This window comes from Impatiens glandulifera, chromosome 4, assembly GCF_907164915.1.
Source record: "Impatiens glandulifera chromosome 4, dImpGla2.1, whole genome shotgun sequence".
NCBI lineage: Eukaryota > Viridiplantae > Streptophyta > Magnoliopsida > Ericales > Balsaminaceae > Impatiens > Impatiens glandulifera.
The window spans coordinates 60,234,956-60,257,091 of NC_061865.1; the positions used below are offsets into that span (position 1 = coordinate 60,234,956).

At 27.0% G+C, this 22,136-nt stretch overlaps 2 protein-coding genes across 2 annotated transcripts; both read right to left on the bottom strand.

The window, feature by feature from the left end:
* Positions 1 to 1,629: 1,629 nt before the first annotated feature.
* Positions 1,630 to 6,933, bottom strand: LOC124933926 (serine/threonine-protein phosphatase 2A 65 kDa regulatory subunit A beta isoform). Its single transcript, XM_047474370.1, has 13 exons — positions 6,768 to 6,933; positions 6,137 to 6,546; positions 5,813 to 6,059; positions 5,444 to 5,556; positions 4,845 to 4,924; positions 4,574 to 4,715; positions 4,384 to 4,464; positions 3,136 to 3,240; positions 2,780 to 2,962; positions 2,455 to 2,547; positions 2,193 to 2,332; positions 2,031 to 2,097; positions 1,630 to 1,928 (listed from the first exon to the last, which is right to left on the bottom strand). The coding sequence occupies exons 2-13, from the start codon at positions 6,527 to 6,529 to the stop codon at positions 1,809 to 1,811; spliced, it is 1,764 nt and encodes a 587-aa protein (XP_047330326.1). The 5' UTR covers positions 6,530 to 6,546; positions 6,768 to 6,933; the 3' UTR covers positions 1,630 to 1,808.
* A 1,791-nt stretch (positions 6,934 to 8,724) lies between these two features.
* Positions 8,725 to 9,526, bottom strand: LOC124936836 (rRNA methyltransferase 2, mitochondrial). Its single transcript, XM_047477357.1, has 3 exons — positions 9,449 to 9,526; positions 9,287 to 9,368; positions 8,725 to 9,190 (listed from the first exon to the last, which is right to left on the bottom strand). Exons 1-3 carry the CDS (start codon positions 9,458 to 9,460, stop codon positions 8,880 to 8,882), a joined length of 405 nt encoding a protein of 134 aa, XP_047333313.1. The 5' UTR covers positions 9,461 to 9,526; the 3' UTR covers positions 8,725 to 8,879.
* Between the last annotated feature and the right edge of the window lie 12,610 nt (positions 9,527 to 22,136).

The following is a 22,136-nucleotide window of genomic DNA, read 5'->3' on the forward strand; positions in this document are numbered from 1 at the left end:
CTATTTATAAAAGAATTATAAAAATTTAATTAATTATTTATTTAAGTTTAAAAAGAAAAAAAAAATAATAATATATTTTTAATAAATAAATTGATATTATTATTATATTATACTGTTAAAAAAATATATATTATAAAAAATAATTAATAATTTTTTTAAATTTATTTTTTTTACGAAATTAAAATTTTTATAAATAATTATAATATTATTATTATTTTAGTATATATTCATAATAATTTGTTATATTATTAAAAAAATAAGATTATTTAAAAATATTATGATATGAACTAAAAAAAGAATAGACACCCGAAACTGTGTTAGCTCATTTTAATAGACAATAATCTTTATTTTTTAAATTAAAAAATAAATGTAAAAATATATTTTACTAAACATTTATAAAAAAAATTATTTTAGTTTTTTATGATATTATATAATATTGGTAAAATAATATAAATAACAATAATTATAATAATATAAAATTTTTAAAAAGTTACAAATTTGTTTTGTAATATTATAAATCACTTTATTAATATTTTATGTTAGTTTTTCTAATAAAATAATAATTTAATCCATATCTTTATTATAAAATTTATATACTTTTAATTTATTTTAAAAAAATTAAACAATTGAGTTTGTTTTACAATTTTCATTATATAAATCTTTATATTTACTTTTTTATTTTATAAAATAATAATTAGTTTTAAAATATATATAATTTATAATATAATAAATTATACATATTAATAATATTAAATCAAATATTTAATTATTTATATTTATTACTAAAATATTATTTAAATAATAAAGACTTTATTAATATCTTTTAATTTATTTTTTAATTAATATTTATTAAAGAATTGTATAATGATTATAATATATATATATATATATATATATATATATATATATAAACTATTTTTAATTTATATTTAAATTGAAAAATATATATAATTTATTTATTTTTTTGCATATTTATTATTTATATACTAATAACGTTAAATTTAATAAAAAAAAGTTATAAAGAAATATATTTTTATATTAGTAATAAAATATTTTTAGAATTATTTTGTATAAAAAAACACTTTTAAATAAACAAAAAAAAATTAAATATTTGTAAGAATTTTTTATAAATTAAACTTTAAAATAATAAATAATATTATTTTTAAATAAAAGTTATTAAATATTTTTTAGGTTTTTATATTATTAGAAATAAATTAATATTTATTTTCAAAATTTAAAATTAATTAAACAATTTAATATTATTTTGATGTTTATAAAAATTTAATAAATAGATAAAAAGTTAATGAAAATTTAATTATTTTTTGATTTTATTATTACATGACATTAAAAAAAATTAAAATTCTTATTTATATTATATATTAGAAAAAAATATAATCTTTTCAACTGATATTTTTTTAAAATTTAACACTTTATAAATAATTACAATAATATTTATCAAGTTTCTTTGGAATAATCTCGTTATGAAGAATATATATATAAAAATATCAATCTTTTTCTAATATATATTTTTTACCAATAATCTTTTTCTCAAATTATATCTAAGATTCACTAAATAAAGTAAAGGCAGATGTATAAAGTTTTTTATATTTTATGCACAAGATAAGGGAAAATGCAGTATAAAAACAAGAACACAAATATATAGATATCAGCAATACAAACAAAGTTGTAAATGCATTAGATGAATGAAATGCGTGAATAACAAACAAAAATGACAACATTTTCAGCTCAAAATACATATTTTCGAGCACAACAATTAAATAGCCTAACCACAGATATAACCAGATAGTCTAACTTGTCATCATGACCTGATCAATTCCCTGAAGGGCCGAGTTCGCAAAGTACCTGACATCGACATCTGGGTCTTCAGATAGCTCTACCAAGCATGGACGGATTGTCTTCTCAACCACCTGAATTTCAAAATTTTCCAATTATTCAACATCTTTATTTCTTCCTTCTCTGTCCTGTAACATTTCATAGGAAATAATTTTTTTTTAAAATAACAAACTTACAGAATGGTCCACAATAGGAATCAGTGACTGCAACACCTTTGCGACATTGAATTTGATGTTAGGAACCCTGTGGTCAATTGGGTAGTTGGGTAAGCAAAATCAGCAGCTTGACAGAAAGACAGACATGTTAGTAACAAAATGGGATAGTAAAAAGAAGATTACTTGTCTTTCGATGCATCAATGACTACTGGTAATAGTTCGGAACATGTTATTTCTGGACCCAAAACGGGCGCAAGGAGAGAAATGGCATGTAGAATGGTCATCCTATACAGATAATGAGAGTTGTTTATCATTTCCAGCACCTGTCAAAAAAAATATAATGTTACTGGTATAAAATGACAGTTACTTCAACAATCTCTATCAAATTTCCCATCCTGTTCCTAAAAGGAATTATCCAGATGCAGAAACCAGTGTGGTGTCGTACCTGAGGAACTATATGTTGCATTGCCCACTCTGGACCAAACTCCTCAGCTAGGCGCTTAACATTATTAGCAGCAGCATCTCGAATGGAGTAAACCTGGAGCAATATGTAATTATAAGCAAGTGGAGTAATTTGAAAAGATTTACTCTAACAATATTAAGAAGTCCACCCACACAAAGGATATAAATTTGATTTAAGCAATAAATTGTAGAAAAATGCCAGACCCCCAAAAGGTGAGAATCAAACTTAAAAAGCTAAAAGAGAACGCTCTTAGTGCCTCAGTCATATGGCAATAGCGATGGATACAGTAACAAAGCAATTTTCATACCTTATCCTTCAACCATTGCATGCAAAGGGCACCTAGTTTATCATCAAAAAACCCAACTCCCAACTGACTAGCCAACAAGGGAATGTATTCAATTATTGCAAGGCGAACTCTCCAATGTCTGTCCTCAGCGAGCTCAACAATTGCAGGTAACAAGGACTGGGATAACAGATCGATACCAATTACCTGCAGAAGAAGTCTAGTTTTAAGTTGTTGAGCAAAGTGAGAAAAAAGAAGAAAAATAAGTCTTCAGACAGTAAGGCTATAGCCAATATATTTTCATAAATAAGGTCATACAACCATAAGCAACTCAGAAATAAAGCTCAAAATTGTTAGCGGAATGTGACATTTAGACTTACCTGATTCACTTGATCAAGTTTGCTGATAATATTCAATCTAACATCAGGGAACTCATCTTTCAGAAGAGAAAGAAATATTGGCAAAAGCTGCTCTATTGTTGCATCCTGTAGTGAGATCAAGATTCTCTTATTAGATATTCCTCCATGGCCTAAACAATAATATTGATCTGGAAAGCAACGTTAAAGGGGAGAAGAACGGCTGGATAGAGTTCAAATCATCCCAATAACAAATTATTATTTATTTACAAAAATAACAATGCAAACTATTGCATGCAACTTCAGTTACACATATTATACATACTTCAGCATTCACATTACCACACTTCTGAGCATTATTACATGGGAATAATAAAAGCACATTATGCTTATTGGAAAATATTAGCACACAAGAAGCATCAAATGAGAATCACAACACTAAACAAGTAATATTCAGTGGATAAAGTGGAATTGTATTGTTTACTAGTGTGCATGTTTTTTTCTATTGTATTTAAAGTGCATAAAACCTTCTTTTTGTACTTGGGTGTCCACTCAAAGTTGTTCCTGCTCAATATATGTGTAATACAAGTCAATAATAAAGCACTTGTGTCCTCAAGGAACTTCAATACCAAAACAAAGTTAAATCTCAAACCATGAATAAAATTAAGTGTGCAGATATATACATATTAAATTCAGGCAATCACATCGATAAAAGAGGGCTTGGAAATGTTAGCTTGTTATGTCTAAAAGGGCTTTTAGGAAAAGGAGGAATATCAAGACTTTGTAGGAATGGAAGGGAAAAGGCCATAGTAGAGAAGTTGGCTAAATAAGGTCATGGAAATTAATGATAGGGCAAAACAGAAAGGAGAAGTGAAAACTATTGAGCAAAAGCCTTGTTTGATCTGGGGTTATTTGAATAAAAAAATGGTTATTTCAAAATAACATTGCTTGGTGTCAGAAGTGTGTTATTTGGGTAAAATGATCAAAATGTCTTAAAAAATAAAGTAAGGGTGATTTGGCATTTTTTTGTGATGATAGATTGGATAGTGAGTTATTTGGAAATCATCCCAGATAACCCACATCAATCAAGGACTAGATTATTTTTCTTGCCCACTAGGAAAAATGATTACAGAACTACAATCTAATTCTAAACCTAATTCAATAAAAATAGAAAACATAAGTAATTGTATGATTGATGTCGAATGTCAAGATATTGAACCCAATAATCAAAACAAGAACTATTATAGTTTTATTGTTAATTATCATCATCACCTTTCCAAGAACTGGTGCCATTCCCATTATAACTGAAGCCAAAGCTGAACGTACATGCTGGGAAGAATCTGATGAGAGTTCCTAAAAAGCATCAACCATTCAATAAGAGGGTAATAAACCAAGTTGAGAAAGCATACTGACTCGTATATGAAACTATTTTAGGTGTGAACACATATCATACTGAACTTACTTTCACACATGGAAGAATATGCTGAATTGCAAGTTCTGGACTCAGAATTCGACAGAACTTAGTCACTTTTCCAGCAGCAGCAATACGTACTTCAGCCTCATTGTCCCTTAGCAGTCTTACATATGCAGGAACTAACTCTGTCCTGAAACATCAAACCAATATAACATGAGTGAGAGAAGTTAGTAAACATAACTTATTCCAAGGCAAAATAAAGAGAGTAATTGATTCATCAAATGGAGGATGTTATAAAACAGGTGTACTTCTGAACTACCTGGTGGAATCAGGACCCACTGCCTCACATAACTCATATAGCTGATTGGCAACCATGTAGCGAACACGCCAAGATTTGTCCTGCTCAGTAAAAAAACAAATAACATATTAATCCTTGTCCTTTTGTGGGATCATAATTTATTTAACCGTAATAAGCAAACAACCATAGGGCTGCTACTTTATCACAGAAAAATTATGAGACATTTCACAGTTTAAAAATCATTAGATAACATGTTGTTCAGCTTACTAAAAGAAACAAGAAAATAATAAATTGAACAGATGTTGCAATCAAATTGATGCTAGTCTGCGCAAGAAATCTCTATTTGAGATGCAGGAAACAAGGCTTAGTATAGTGAGACTGAATGTCTTTAGCTCAGATATTCTTTCAAATAAAACAAACAACAGCATCTTAACATATTCAATTCAAGAATTCTAACCTAGTAGAAATATATTAAGTGAGAATCTAGAGAAGGCTCGTTTATCTCAGTGATTGAGTGCAAAGCTAATGGTCAAATGGTTGTGGGATTGAGTTTTAATGATCATTTTCAAAAATAAAAAATGAAGTAAAAATCTAGAACATTAAAGCATTTAAATTCTTACCTGTGAGAAATTAACTATCACGGGAAGAATATGTGCAACACAATCTTGTGGTTCCAACAACTTCCCAAGGGCAGCACAACCCTCTACAGCCAACAAGCGAACAGAATCTTGATCTGCACAGATTGACAAAATATCTTAATTGTAGCATTCTGATTTGACTAAAATAAGTGAAAACACAATCAATAGACATCCAAATAAGAACCTATCTGAGGAATTAAGTGTTAACCACACGAAGGCTAAACAAAGTAGAACATTAGTAGAAATGCGTCTATCACTAGATATATTCTACACATAAGTAATACACATTAGAATCAACAATAAGAATTTCGAAATTACAACTGGAAATACATATATCATAAAGCAACATACCATCTTGAGTCAGATCCTCAAACATTGTCATGACATCAGTTTTCAAATGAGAAGCTTCAACAGTAGCAGCAAATTTTCCCAGATTTGTTGCAGCAGCTCTCCTAACCATGGGCATGTCATCTTGACAAAGCTGGGTATAAATTGTCCGCAATTCAGTTTTTAGTGCCTCGGGAGCACTAGCGTAAGCAATGTGAAATAATCCGCAAGATGAAACCCGAGCTGTAAACCACTCTCCAGCCGCCAGTCTCTGTAATTAAGAATAAGATTAGAGTTTCTAAAAACCTAACAGTGAGTTTTCATAATAAAGAAGATATTATTACAAACCTTAACCAAAGGAATGAAGTGGTCGACCAAATCTTGTTCCTTCATTTGAGCTCCAATCCTGCCTAGGGACTCAACCGCTTTGTCTCTAACACACGTTTCCTCCACAGAACATAAGGTTTCCAACGGCACTAGCAGAACACTGGCGTGGTCAATTCCACCCACATAGGGAATGAAAACACCCAATTCTTCTGCCATGGCAAGGAGCACCTCGTCATCATCATCATTGTTCTCACTCAAGAACGGAATCAGCTCCTTCCGTGTCCTTTCCTCACCAAGGGCACGAGCAATCGTTGAGAGACGTCGGATTGAGTTCAACCTCAACTGAATATCTTCATTCTTCAGCTCATCGATCAACACCGCAATTGGGTAAAGCGGCTCATCTATCATAGCCATTATTCACCTCACGAGATCTGGTGGAAAAAGAAGGACAAGTGTAAATCAACAATAAATTATTCAACGCTAACATCTCGGATCGAATTGTATAATGAGAAATGAAATGGGGAAAACATAAAGGAACGAAATTTGGAGTTGGGAAGATCTTGGAAATGAAAGACATCAATCAACAACACTTGACATTTTGAAGACAAACCCAGAAAAGAAAACCCTAGGAAGATGAAGATTGGTATTGAACCTGTGATAGGAGATGCCTCCTCCTCCTGATGAAGCTGGGCAAAAAAGATGGATCCGCAGAAAGATGAAGTAATCGGGGCAGGTGAAAGTGAAGAAAATCCCTCTACTCCCCTCTTCTTCTTCTTGATTAGATTAAAGAATGAAGAACCAACTCCCCTCGTTTTACCGTATTCTCCCCCTTTCTGCCGCGTGTCTCCAAAAATCAACCTCCATCTCCTCTCCTTGCTAATTTTAGGCCTGGTTTTTTTCACTCTTTTTTTTTTTATTTTTTTTCAAGAGAAATAGTATATTTTAAAACAAATAGTAAAAATTAGAAATATGAAAAGTATTTTAAAGTCAAATTTAAAATTGAATAGTAAAATAACATAACATTACATGATTTAAAGATATAAATATCTGGTTTTTTTATTTTCACTCAAAAATATTATATATTCATGCTATATTTATTCGCATAAAATTTGAATGGTAAAAGTTTCTTTATATGTAACATTATTTTATTATAAATTATTATTACATTTGTAAATATATCATAATTTATCGTATGACAAAGATATAATAAGTTATCTAAAAATGTTTGTATCATAAATATCATAACTCAAAAGTATCTTCCACACCCTAAAAACCTACTTTTATAGGGTGACAGATCTATTTTTTTTTTTTAATTTAATAGTTATTTTTTCATTCTAAAAAATATGTAAAACATACATTAATTTTTTGTTTCCTTCATAATTTTTTTATAAAACAAATCAAGCTCACTTTAATTTTTTTTTTTTTAAGCTACTCTTCTTCAAATCCTGGAGTCATTCATTTATATTAGGTTAAGTAGTCTTTAGTTAACCTTAAAAAAATGTTTTTTTTATTTACGATGAGATGTGACATTACCCTATAATTTTCTTATTTTTTAAATTAAATTAATTATTTGTTATAATTTAAAAAAAAAAATTTACCTTTATTCATTAGTTTTATTTATAATTTTTTCTTTATTTTCTTAAATTCACTCTAAAAAAATTACAAATCCACAGCAACTTTAATCCGTCCAGATTTATTGGTTGGTAAGTTTTCAAATAATCAAGTTCTGGCTTTCATTAAGATAGTCAATAACTTCCTTCCACCTTTAGATCCTGGTTCCAAAAAGTGTCCATTATATTAACAAGTCTTCCTTTTGATTCACAAAGGGTTACTCCAAAAAAAATTCTTTTTTCCATTGTCCGACACATTTAGATGTGACAACAACTTAGACATTTTAGGTTCCAAACCCTTAAAATTGCCTTCCCCATCTGTATCCCACACTAATAATAGTCATTGGTATTTAATTACTTCCTTTTTCTAACATACTCAATGTCCACACGTTGAACATCTAAATTATATTCTTCTTATCAACAAACATTTATTCTTGAATGTCTCTTTACAAAGTTGTGAAATCTCACCCTTCATTAATCTATTTGCCCGTTATAACACTATCAATTGGTGGGTAAAGTAAGTTTAGATGATTAGACATCATTCTATAAAATAATCTCATTAAGTTCTATGTTCTTTATCAATGTGAATTAGATGTGAAGTAATAAAAGAGAACACATGTAATTATGAGTGGCCAATCTTCCTCCCTTTGAAAGGAATTTTACTTTTTGTGAAAGTGTCCAACTATATTCTATTTTCTCAAGTACCCCATTTCAATTCTCTTTTTTTTGGTAAGAGAATTTCATAGATTAGGTTATCTTCTATTTTTTCATTATCTTTTTCTACGAAGTTAAACAATATTTAACTTATGAAAAGTAATTTTCGGTCAAAAAAAACACCTAGCAAATTATCAAAATTCTTTTCAATGTCCTCAAATAATTGGGTACCAGCAATTACCATCTATTTTATATTCATACTTTGTCCATAGATAAACTTTAAACTATACAAATAAGTATATATGCTCAAGACTTTCATGATAAAGTAAAAGAATATATTATATAAGAGAGAATATTTACTTGTCTCAAACTTCTTAGAACTAATTATGATCATCAATTTAGTAATTTAGTATAATGTAAATTACGTATCCATGGTTTATATACATACATAGACATGACATTGATGAATTTAGATGACCTTACTAATTACCTAATGATGATCATATATATTCTAGACAGCAAGTTTCAATATGAGATGAGGATACAAGGTGGTTCCATGAACTAGCAACAAGCAAGGGAGTTTGTTCATGATCACCTTGAGGAACTTGATGATGATCATTGTTAATTGTCTTGTTATTATTATTACTATTATTGTTATTATTCATCTCGTTAGGGTTAAATTCCTGAATATCTAGTATTTCAACTCTTCGATTGGTTCTCTTCCTTATCTTGATCGCCACGTCTTGTGGGACGAATTTGCCAAACACAATCACCCTCTTCTGCTTCTTCTCTATCATATGTTGATCCACCTCTACACATAATCAAATATGGGATATTATGAAATCTATAGGAATTAAGATGAGCCAATATTATAGTGAATGATTTTCATCGATATTCAAAGACTTACCGCGGATGCCAAGAATGGTCTTCCTTACTTTTCCACAACACCCATTACAATCAATATTAATCCTCATCACCATGCAATAAGACTGCAAAAAGAAAGAATTGAATTCAATCATATATATATGGAAGAATATGTATGTAAGATCTATATATGAAGCTTAATTACCAGTTCTGTCATGAAAGTTGAGATCTAGAAAGAACATAAAGCAGGTCTTGAATGAATCAAAATGAGAATATATAGAAGAAGAAAGAAGGATATATAATGAGTTGGCTTGGCCTGGTTTATAATCTTTCTCCATGCACTAATATTATCTATACTTGGAATCTGATTCTCCATTAATTTCTATATAATTCTTGACTTTCTTCTTATTTATTTGTCATGGTTGTTTCCTTGTGATCAACTTCATGTTGATTGGCACATGTGAAATCATCCTTTTCTTGTTCATAAAAAATACCTTTTAATTTCATGGAACCTACCTAATTGTTAAGGCATTACAATCATTTGTCTTTAATTAAATTATATATATATTGAATAAGCTTAATTTAATTTAATATATTACTAAAATAATTAATTTAATTTGATATATATAAAAGTCTATTAATATATTTATATATAACAACTCTAAAGTTAAAATTTGGATAATGTAGGATCTTACTAATTTTTTTAATTTAGAATATATATATATATATATATATATATATAATTAAAAATAATAATAGATTCTGAAATTAAGGATAATTTGAAACGGATATTTATGAACAATGTATGTTACATTGATCTAAATCCTACATTATTATTATTATAAAAGAGCATAAATTCTTTCAAATATATATATTATATATATTAGTTGATTCTGGTTGCTTCCAAAAGTTAATACTTTTATTAAATAAAAAAAAAGCTAGATGCACTCCTATATATAAACAATTAGGATAATGAAATACTATCATATAAAATTTTGTGGTTGTTTTAAGACTGAAATAATCATATATTTCTACTCTAACATGGTTAATTAATTAAGGTTAAGGTAACACGTACAATATTGTTAAATTTTAGTTAATAATTTATTTAAATTTAAAAATTATCTTTATATTTATTAATGGAAGAAACTATTAAAATAATATAAATTTATCTTCTACTTACAATATCACTCAAATATTAATTATATTTGTTAGAATAAATGGAAGAAGATTGTATTAAATTATGTTTACAGTTACATAAATTATATGTATTATATATATATATAATAGATATTATAATGAACATATAAGAAAACTAATTAATATAATATTAATATTATCATAATTTATATATCTTACCGGGTATCAGGTATATTATCTTATATTGTAATAATATTTATTTAGTTAATATATATTTTTTATAAAAAAAAATTTATATTATATTTTGTTATATATATTAAAAAAATTTAGTTTAGGAAGTTAGTACAATTTATCTTATCTATTGAGAGTGATAAATAAGACGGGTGCAGAATAAGTTTATTATTCCTTTTAAATTTAGTTCGAAATTTTTTTACTATCATCCTCGTTTTAATTAGTTTCGAGTAATCTCCGCGGGACATTATTTATATCAAAATTTTTAAAATAAAAAAATAAATTATATAAAAGATTTTTTAATGTAATATATATGGTAATATATTAAAAAGACATATTATTATAAAAAAACTTAAAACCATTAAAAAATATAAAAAATAAATAAATATGTTAGTGATGTTATATATTTAAGGATGTTTATTAATGTTTATGACAGAATTAATGTGAGATTAGAACAGCCCAGGCAGGGACACAAATACCATCCCGTCTCAATCTCAGTCAAACTCGGAAAAAAACCGTTCATAACGGGACAATTAAAAAATCGTGTGACAGCTTATAATTCTCTTTCATATTTTAGGATTACGTAGAAATAAAATTTAACAAGTTTTAAAATTTTATTATTATTGAAAAAAAGCTTTAATTTTTTTAAAATCTATTTATTATTAATTTTTTTAATATTTATATATTTTTAAGATGTTTAATTTCTTTGTTGATAAATAATAAAAACTTTAAAATAAAAATGACTTCTTCATAAACATAAATTTTATAAACCCTGAAATTAATAACTTGGTCCTGCGACATTTGCTGAAAACTTCCTATAGTTGCACCACAATCGACTCAAACTCTGGTTCCTGGCCTCAGAGAATCTATAGCAAAAGGTCAAGAAGGTGTGTTGTGCTCTTTAGTTACAGGTTCATAGCATAGAAAAAAATGGTTTTGTTCCTGCTTTGTGATCTTCAAAATAAGTTTTCGTCTTGTTAATCATGGAAGGATCCATGAGGTTTTTTGATTGTGAATTAGTAAATATTTAACTTTAACTTGTGCATATTGAAAGCTGTTAGTTAGGACTTGGGAGAATTGCTTAATAAGTTGAATTAGGTATAACTTTTGTTAGTAAAAAGATTGATAATTGACATCTAACTTAGGAGAATTTATCATCAAATGCTAACAAAATGAATCATATGTTGCTTACAGCAAATGCAAAGTGATCATAACTTTATATTCAATTTTGTTCTTGAAAAAGCTAAAAGTTCATTACTTTCTGGAACTAGACTGTAGTAAACCTAACAGGCTAACATGATTCTCACTTCGCGTTCACAATGAGAATCAAATATTAAATCTTTGATCACTTAGGCGATACTTTTTTGACTTAAGTTAGTTGTATTGGGTTAGTTCTTTTTCAGTTATATATTATGATAGTTAGTCTTGTTTAATTTGTCTTCTATGATTTGGTATAAGTTTTACAACACAACCTTTTTTTTCTTTTTTTTTTTTATTTTTTAAATAACCCATATTGAAGGGCAGTTTACCTAATAATGAAGACACTTCAGATCTCGCTTGAACAATACGGAAGATGTTATCAATAAATAAAAGTAAGTCTTGTTCATTAACCTCTCTTTTTTATTTCAGAATCTCTATTTGGCTCATGATTGCCCATTTTTATTAGTTCCAAGGTTTCTCTAAATTTAAAAGTTATTGTTAGATATTTTGTCTTGAAAAATAACAGAAATATATATATAAATGATGTTACAAATAGATGAAATAAATAAAATATATGAAAAACAATATCACCGAATAAATTGTTGATTCGAGGCATGTGCTTAGCACATTTCCCTTAAAACAGTTCCACCGTCTCCCCATGTGCTAGAGCTTATCACAGATGGCTGTCTCCCAGGGTACAACGAATCTAGTAGTGATTCAGCACCGAAATCACTACACAACGAGCTTGATAAAGTACCTGAACTATCACCGGGTTTCAATGGAAAAATCGAACAAAGAACTCAAAGAACACTCACAAAACAAGAAGAAGACTTTTGGAATTCTAGTGTGAGAAAATATAAGATAATGTAAAATTTTGAGATTAAAGATGAGGGGTTTTATATTGTTGAAAAGTTAAACTTTCATAAAAATAAAATCAACCATTAATCTTTGATCCAACGGCTGACCTTGATTGCCTCTTCATTGCCCTTTGTATTTTCTCTTCAATAGAAAATACACGTTACATGATTTTCTTGCTAATAAATTGATAGCAATAATATCATGAAGGTTACAATGACAATTAACAAAATTAAACATATTTAATTTGATAATTGTTTTTCAAGCCATTAAATGTTAATTACATCATTAACAAAATAATTTAATTATTTGGATCAAATTTCACTTTAATTCACGTTTGAATTTCATTTGATTTTATTTACCCAAATTCTCATTTCCATTCATTAATGGAATTTATGAATTAGTTTAAAATTCCAACAATCCCCCACATTAATGGAAATTGAAAGATTAACCCGGTGAAAGGTTCAACAGTTGAATTCTACATAGGATAGGTAGGTGTAATCCTTTGAACCTTCCCTTATGAAAGTATATAACTTTACTAGCCGATTAGTAGACTCGATGTCCTTGAACTATTCTGCCATTTGTGTAAACGATTACACACTTTCACATAAAATTCTCCCTGATACATGTCAAGCTCTCATGGTTGTGTCCATTTTGGCCATGGAACACGTGCCTGGTTCTGTGAGAAGGTCTAGAATTGAGCCGTGCAATTCTTTCGAAGCGGCCCCACTTCTCCCTCACATAGGTGATCTCTTTTCTCACAAAGAATCATTAAAAGCGATATGCTTATCCTCGTCAAAATATATATTGTTTCGTTATAGGATTAATCCTCAACAATAACTTTCCAAGTTAGTACAATTAGGTTGTCCCATTGAACCTAGTTCTTGGGATCTCCAGTCTGCATAGGTTGGGTTTTCCTTCATACCAACTTATAGTAGGCTGATGTCTCATAAGACTTCAAACTATCTCTCTATTCAATAATTTGATTAGTGGATCCACAATGTTATCTTTGACTTACATAGTCAAATTTGATAACTCCATTAGAGAGTATAGTCTAATGACATTATGTCTAAGACGTGTATGTCTAGACTTGTCATTGACTCTAAGTTTATCTAATTTCAAATTATTATTACAATAATTAGAAATTTCTGATAATCTTGGAATATCTTCTAATAAGAAGCATAGTCATTCGTACATGCTTACCATTTAAACATTTTATTTTTTTATGAAAATATTGTTTACTTGGCTAACTAGTAGACAAAATGTCTTTGAACTATTCTGCCTTCGTGTAAACGATTATATATTTTACATAAAAATATTTTATTTTTCGACATAAGTCAAAAATATAGATTATAACGTTTAATCTATCCATCATAAGTTTATTAGAAGATTTCCATACGTAGATTGCACTTCTAAGTGTAAACATATTCACTTTAAGACGTAAAGTCTTTCATTTAATAATATCATTATATCATTTGATAACAACGTGATATTTCGTTTAGTGCAATTCATATCCTTTATGGATTTAACCATTTTTATCGTAATTTTCAACGATAAAAATATCGTACAAAAGACACGTAATGAAATAATTTTCATTGTCTTCATGATATATATAATTGTCACATCCACTTTTTAATAAAAGTATGATCAAATTTTCATATCATTATTATAAAATTTATTATAAGTCATATCAAGACTTTATAAACTTTCCTTTTCATTTATTTCATAAAATCTTTTTGAAGACATTGATTCTTCAAATTTTTTATGAAAGTAATGTCAAAATATGACACGATTCTTGATTTCAAAATCCTCAAATTTTAAATATCGATTTGAGCACCAACTCAGCAAATATAAACAAGACATTTTCTTGTTATTTTCTTTCTTTTTGTAAAGTTGCGCAACTTTATCTTTTATAGAGAACATATTTCTCTAACAATGAATTATCTTTTCATTTATCATAATATACACAATTATTTTTGTATTATAATCAATAAAAATATTTTCCCCCACATTCGTGTTGGTATCCTTTAAATCACACACATTTGTATGATTTAAATCAATGATTTTCTAATCAAGAAATTGTCACACAATTCTTTTACAAATTTCTTTTGTTATACTTATCATACATTGAATAAGATAACTATATTATAAATATTTAATTGAATAAATCATAATTTCTATACAAGAGATTAGAATGTTTATTCATTTATAAATCATTCTTCACATAATCTCTACATAAGAAATTAAAAATATTTAATCAATTAAAATATTTATTTCAACACTTAATTTCTATAAAAGAAATTAGAATATTTAATCAAATAAATATTCACCATATCACATGATTTCTACAAAAGAAATCATAATGTTTCAAGCACCTTTGACCGAAGTCGCTTAAACATTTATTTCCGGTTGCACGTTTGCATCCCGTAATATCGGCACGTTTGCCAAATTATTCTCAAATCAAAGAAGACTTTACTTGTAATTATTTGATTTCAAAATTATCAAATTAAGTAAGTCTTAATGATGCAATTGGACAATGTATATCAAGTATCTTATATTAAACCAAAATTAATATATCTATATATATATGATATTATATATTATTGCTTCTTTTATTTTAGTCACCAAGATGACAAAACAACTATAATATATAGTCAATAACATAGAAACGTAATCAGATAAATAATATGTCATATATATTATTAAACAAATATGTATACAACTTCATTTATCATTAAAAATATCGTTTAAAAAATATATGATAATTAATTAGAATGTTGATCATTTATTTTTAATCAAATATAAAACTAACTAATTATATAAATAAATATTCATGTCATCAATTATTCGTTTCTTAATTAATTAGATGACCTTTAACATTCTATAACAAATCTTTGTCAATAACACATGATTTGTGACAAATTTCAAAATTATCTATTAAAATAAAAATAGATAGAAAATAAATCTTAATTTATATATATATATATATATAAAAATTTCTAGATAATCATACTTATTATGAATAACATGAACCATCATATTATTAGCTAATATGCATGATTTATATTAATAATCAATTAGCACATAATCAAATTAAATATAACTACAAATATATTTCATATCTTAATCGAAGCACTTACATTGCCATGTTTTGAACAATAATCAACGTGAAACGACTATGCATGCTCAAAATAAATCTGAGTAGATTATTCTCACCGAGACTAATTTCCATAGTCGTGTCTCTTTAAATGAATGATTAGAATAAGTTTTAAAACAAATAACTTATTTAATCTCATTATACATATGACCTTCATTTTGTCATTATGAATCACATAATTTCTATAAAAGAAATCATTAGGATACCCATTTCATTTCATAATTTCTACATAAGAAATTGTAATGATTTCAACCTTCATGATTAATGTCATTTATACAAATCATATTATATATTTATATATATATATTATAAAAATCATTATGAACACATTAATCTCATAATTTTTACACAAGAAAATTATAATGATTTCCACATCAAGACCTGACTCAGGTCTGATTTCTACCAAGAAATCATTGACTACTCATTCATCAAATAATTTCTACATAAGAAATTAGAATGATTTCAACATCAATGACTTTAACAAGTCTGATTTCTACCAAGAAATCATTGACTACCCATTCATCTCATAATTTATACACAAGAAATTGAAATGGTTTCAACATCAATAACTTTATCAAGTCTGATTTCTACAAAGAAATCATTAACAATCTCATTCATCTCATAATTTCTACACAAGAAATTGGAATGGATTTTAACATCAATGACCATAGTCATTTTAACAAATCTGATTTCTACAAAAGAAATCATCTCATCAGCTAGATTGTCTAAACTTTGAACCACTGCGCCAATGCACCCTTTCAATGTTATATTACTATTTACGACATTTTGTCTTCTTTTTAGAGAAACTTAATTTTTCTCTTCTTTTTGACTTAAACTCTGTCAAACAATGAATATATACACATTTAAAACCATAACTTATTACCATAATAAAATGTAATATATAAAACAATGTATAAATAAAGATATCATCTCTCTTTATTTATTAAATCATCCTACCATATTCTTATTAATTATATTGTTTAATTAAAAAGAAGGTATATATTATAATTAATTATTTTAAAACTGAAACCATATGTTTCAATTATAATTAATTTTAACACCATGAATTTTATAAAAATTGAAAGCTAACATATTAGTTACTTTCTTATTTTCATTCATTATTATTAATAATTTTAATAACCAAACAAATCTTTAAATAAGACTAGAACAAATTAAATTATTGTGTTCTAATTTATTTTCTATATAACGTTTGTATAATGAATATACAAATTAATGTTTCTTGAGAAAATTTTCATATCAAAATATATTAGCTTATAAAACTAAGCTTTAACAGCATAAGAACATATGTGTTAATAATCAAACATATTTATATGCAATAAAGACTTATCTTTATTTGTTGATTCCTTAAGATGAATCTTTTTCATTTTTTCGAAATGAACATCATCTCTTCCGCAATACCGCGACTCGTATTTCTGAAACATCAAAGACAAAAAATATATTCGATGGTGCAAGCTCTTAAATAGCTTAGCACAAAAAGACTGTTTTAAGATTGTTAGATATTTTGTCTTGAAAAATAACAGAAATATATATATAAATGATGTTACAAATAGATGAAATAAATAAAATATATGAAAAACAATATCACCGAATAAATTGTTGATTCGAGGCATGTGCTTAGCACATTTCCCTTAAAACAGTTTCACCGTCTCCCCATGTGCTAGAGCTTATCACAGATGGCTGTCTCCCAGGGTACAACGAATCTAGTAGTGATTCAGCACTGAAATCACTACACAACGAGCTTGATAAAGTACCTGAACTATCACCGGGTTTCAATGGAAAAATCGAACAAAGAACTCAAAGAACACTCACAAAACAAGAAGAAGACTTTTGGAATTCTAGTGTGAGAAAATATAAGATAATGTAAAATTTTGAGATTAAAGATGAGGGGTTTTATATTGTTGAAAAGTTAAACTTTCATAAAAATAAAATCAACCATTAATCTTTGATCCAACGGCTGACCTTGATTGCCTCTTTATTGCCCTTTGTATTTTCTCTTCAATAGAAAATACACGTTACATGATTTTCTTGCTAATAAATTGATAGCAATAATATCATGAAGGTTACAATGACAATTAACAAAATTAAACATATTTAATTTGATAATTGTTTTTCAAGCCATTAAATGTTAATTACATCATTAACAAAATAATTTAATTATTTGGATCAAATTTCACTTTAATTCACGTTTGAATTTCATTTGATTTTATTTACCCAAATTCTCATTTCCATTCATTAATGGAATTTATGAAATAGTTTAAAATTCCAACAGTTATCACTTAGGAGGTTTTCATACAAAGTTTGTTTCAGGAGCAGAAATTGTCTCATTATTGTGAATGTAGAATATTCATCTCATTCTAATTTCAAAACAGATAATTGGGATTTAGCTAGGCTAAACCTTACAAATTATAATTATGTATTTGAGAACAATAAAGTATCATATTATGGTAAGATTAAAGGATGCGAGCTCAGCTTAAGTATGCATTAATCTTATGATTAGTTAGTACTAATGAAAGTTGATAAATTTTTGTAATTGTGCTTGGCTATTTTATTTTATTTTTATTCAGGGAGTTTACCATTACAAATCTTTGATGAGGTATGAAATCTGATGCATAAGTCACTCTTTATTAGTGGTAAAGAATTTTTTGTTTTGTTTTATTGTTTCTAATAAAAAAAAATCCAATATATTATTGTCATGTATTTGAGTTTATTGAAAACAATGAAAAGTATATATTATATATATATATATATATATATATGGTTTAGTGGAATTTGACTGGATACAATTGATTAGGCTAGTGTTTGGGGAGGCATGGATTAGAACGATTAAAAATGTGAGACTTAGGGCATTTGTATCAGCTTTCCTATTTTGTATCCCTAAAAATAATATAAAATAATAATATCTCTATTTTAGAGAATCAAAATATAAATTATTATACATCAGCTTTCTTATCTTTATCCATATATCATTTAAATATTTATTAAAACAACCAACTTTTTAACCACCTCAACCACTTAATTACTTATTCATATATATTTAAATATTCATTAAAACAAACAACTTCTCAACCACCTCAACTACTTAATTTATTTATAACCCTTAAATATTTATTCATAACTTCTCAATCACCTTAAGAACCTAAAATATATATAAGAACACATTCCCATAAGGAAATGGCTACTTTCACTTTAAAAGAAAATTCTGATTTGTACCAAAAGTTTTCAAAGTGTGTTGGATTGATTTTTGTATTTATTTTAATAGTTCAAACTTTATTTTTTTTACATGATTTGGTGATAAAAATGAAAGTAATTGTAAAACACATTTTTTTAGGGATGGTTAGCCATGAAAGAGAAAATATATTATTTTATTATTTAAGGATGCTACAGTAATCCCTAAATATAAAGATTCACGGTTCATTATCCCTAAAAAATTATAAGGATAGGTAATTTGATAAAACATTTTTTTTACAACTTTTATATTATTTATCTTCATAATAGAGATAGAACACATTTTAAGGATTCTGCTACAAATGCCCTTAGAAGATGAGTCTCTATCCCTATAATTTTCCAGTGAATTATCTGGTTGGAGAGAAGTCGGAAAACTTTTAACAACGAAAGTAGGCCGTTAAGAATTATTCACAATGCCATTATCATAACGATGTCGGAAATTAGATATGAAAAACCAGTGAATTCATGTGGAGATCTTATTGCCCTTCTTAAAAAATTTTGAGTCAATTAATTATTGTAATGTAATAAATTTGTACATAACTTTTTTTTGATGTCATACTTTTATTGTTGTGCTTAAACGATTTTTTATTAAATGAAACATTTTCAAAAATATATATATATATATATATATATATATATTGTTATTTTTAATTTTGTTTTGGCATGTGAGAAGACTCAAATTGAATCTAATACTTCTTTGGAATAAATGATAAATTTAGGACCGAAGTTGAAGAGTTTTGTCAAATTTAGGATTCTATTATTTAGTCATATTAAGAACTTCAACTAACTCTATTAAATATTTAACGTTATTGCTATATTTATTTATTTTTATTAACATCAAACAAATGAAATTATCAATTAAACAACCATCTCTCTATTCTCTACTCTCTATTCTCCACTCACTCACTGGAATTGAATTTCTTTAATGAAATTTTAATATAGTCTCTCCACATCATCATAAGAAATTAATTAATTGAATTATTTTAAGATTGGATATGATGATGAGCCAAACCTATAGGTATTCAAATTGATTGGACTGTGAATGTACACTATCGTTGTTGCCGTCTCCTTCTTTGCTTTCGTACCATGTATGTAGCGGTGGCAGACTTCTATTATGGGCCAGCAACAGTGTGTAGAGACTGACAAGACACCATTGAGAAACAAATCAATTCATCATAAGGAAGGGTGGAGACCCTCCATTGTTGAATATGTTACGATATAAAAAGCAGCGGCTGATCGAGGAGACCGCCGGAGAAACCAAGGCAGAGAAGAGGTGGTTTTCTCTGCGAACAATTTTATACCAACTATTATTAATTCAACAAAATCAAGGGGACTGTTATGTTCTCTTCTATTATGGATCGATCTAATATTGTTTGAGATTAGGATAATTAATAATTTATCAGAAAACATCGATTAACTAGCTAGTTCTATATTTATATAATCTCGAATAGAGGAGTTTATTTGAATCTAAGACATATTTTACTTTACTTCTAGCCATAATTCATCCACTTGTTTCTTATTTTCATTGATTCGTCTTCAGCATCAAGTCTTTACAGCAAGCGATGGTATATTCATGATCATCGTAGTTAGGGTCCTTGGAATCAACCTCATCATCAGCATCTCTAAGGATCCCTAGTTCCACCAGCGAATAACCATTGCCGGACCAGGTGAACTTGTTGTCGTGATCTCTCTTCTTTAGTGTACGTACCGTTCATCCCTGTCGTCGACTTCCAATCCTTTCTCTGCCCCGTAGTCTGTTAGGGTTTCCCTTAGTAGATGATGATCGATCGAATATGAATATCGTGCTACCCTATCTATTTTGGGCACCAACTTTAGCTCCTCTCTGAAACAAACGACTATAGTAAAAAAATAGTTTGGGTTAAGTTTTTGTTTTTGTTTAATAGTAATAAATAAATAAATTTAGGTTTTGTTTTGATTGATCTTAAAAAAAATTATAATAAAGAAATAAATAAAATAGAGTTAGTGAGGGTTAGTAAGAATTCTAAATATGACTAAATAAAACAAGTAGAGTCTTTAAGCGAAAAAAAAAATTTAAAAAAGTCTTAAATTTTTGACAAAACTGTCCAAGTATAATATTAAATTTATCATTTATCCATGCTTCTTTAGGTAAAAAAAAATCATTTAAAATATATATGTTTATTCATGATTATAGTATTATATAATTATAATAATAATATTATTTTTGGAATCATGAAAAACACTGTCTTACTGTTTTTTTAAGTTGATGAAGATTAAAGAATATTAATAATAAATTTAACAAAGCATGATTATGCATTGTCTTAAATAGTATACACTAAATAATAAATAATTGAGTTGCCTTCTTTTTTATTAATGTCTTTTCATAAAATCAAAAATAATATGTTTAGATAATGTTTATTTATAATATACAATACCTTTAAATTTAAAGTAATAATATATTAATAAAATATAGTTATTCCTAATTAGATCATATTAATATTATATACCGCGTCCAATTTCAAGTTTTGTTTATTTATTATACAATTTAAAAATTAATTGATTTATAATTTAAATGAATGTGATTTTTCAAACATTAATTTTACTCTTCCTAATTTTAAATTAATTTTTTTTATTTTTGTTTAGTTTCTAAACTTTTTAAACAAAATATTTTATTAAAATATTTTGATAATTGGATAGTAATTCGTTTAAAAATAATTAATTGATTTTTTTTTTCTAACCTTTTAAGATATTAAATACTAAATATATTTTTATATATTTATTTTTTAATCAGTTTATTTAGAATTAATCCTAAAAAAATGTTGTCCTCCACAAAAAAAAATTCTAAATTCCAATGGTCCATTTCTTTATGTGGACTTGTTTGGTTTGGTAACACTGTTTTAAGTTCTAACTAAAATCTGTATTTATGAAGTCTGCATTATTTTTATAACATATTTTTTATTTAAAAGGATAAAACTATTTTTTATTGATTTATTTAATATTATAGTTGAAATTATTGATAAAGATTAGTGGGGATTTATATGAGATTAAACCCAAATCCTTAGACCGTGGTGGCGCGTGGATTGTAGTA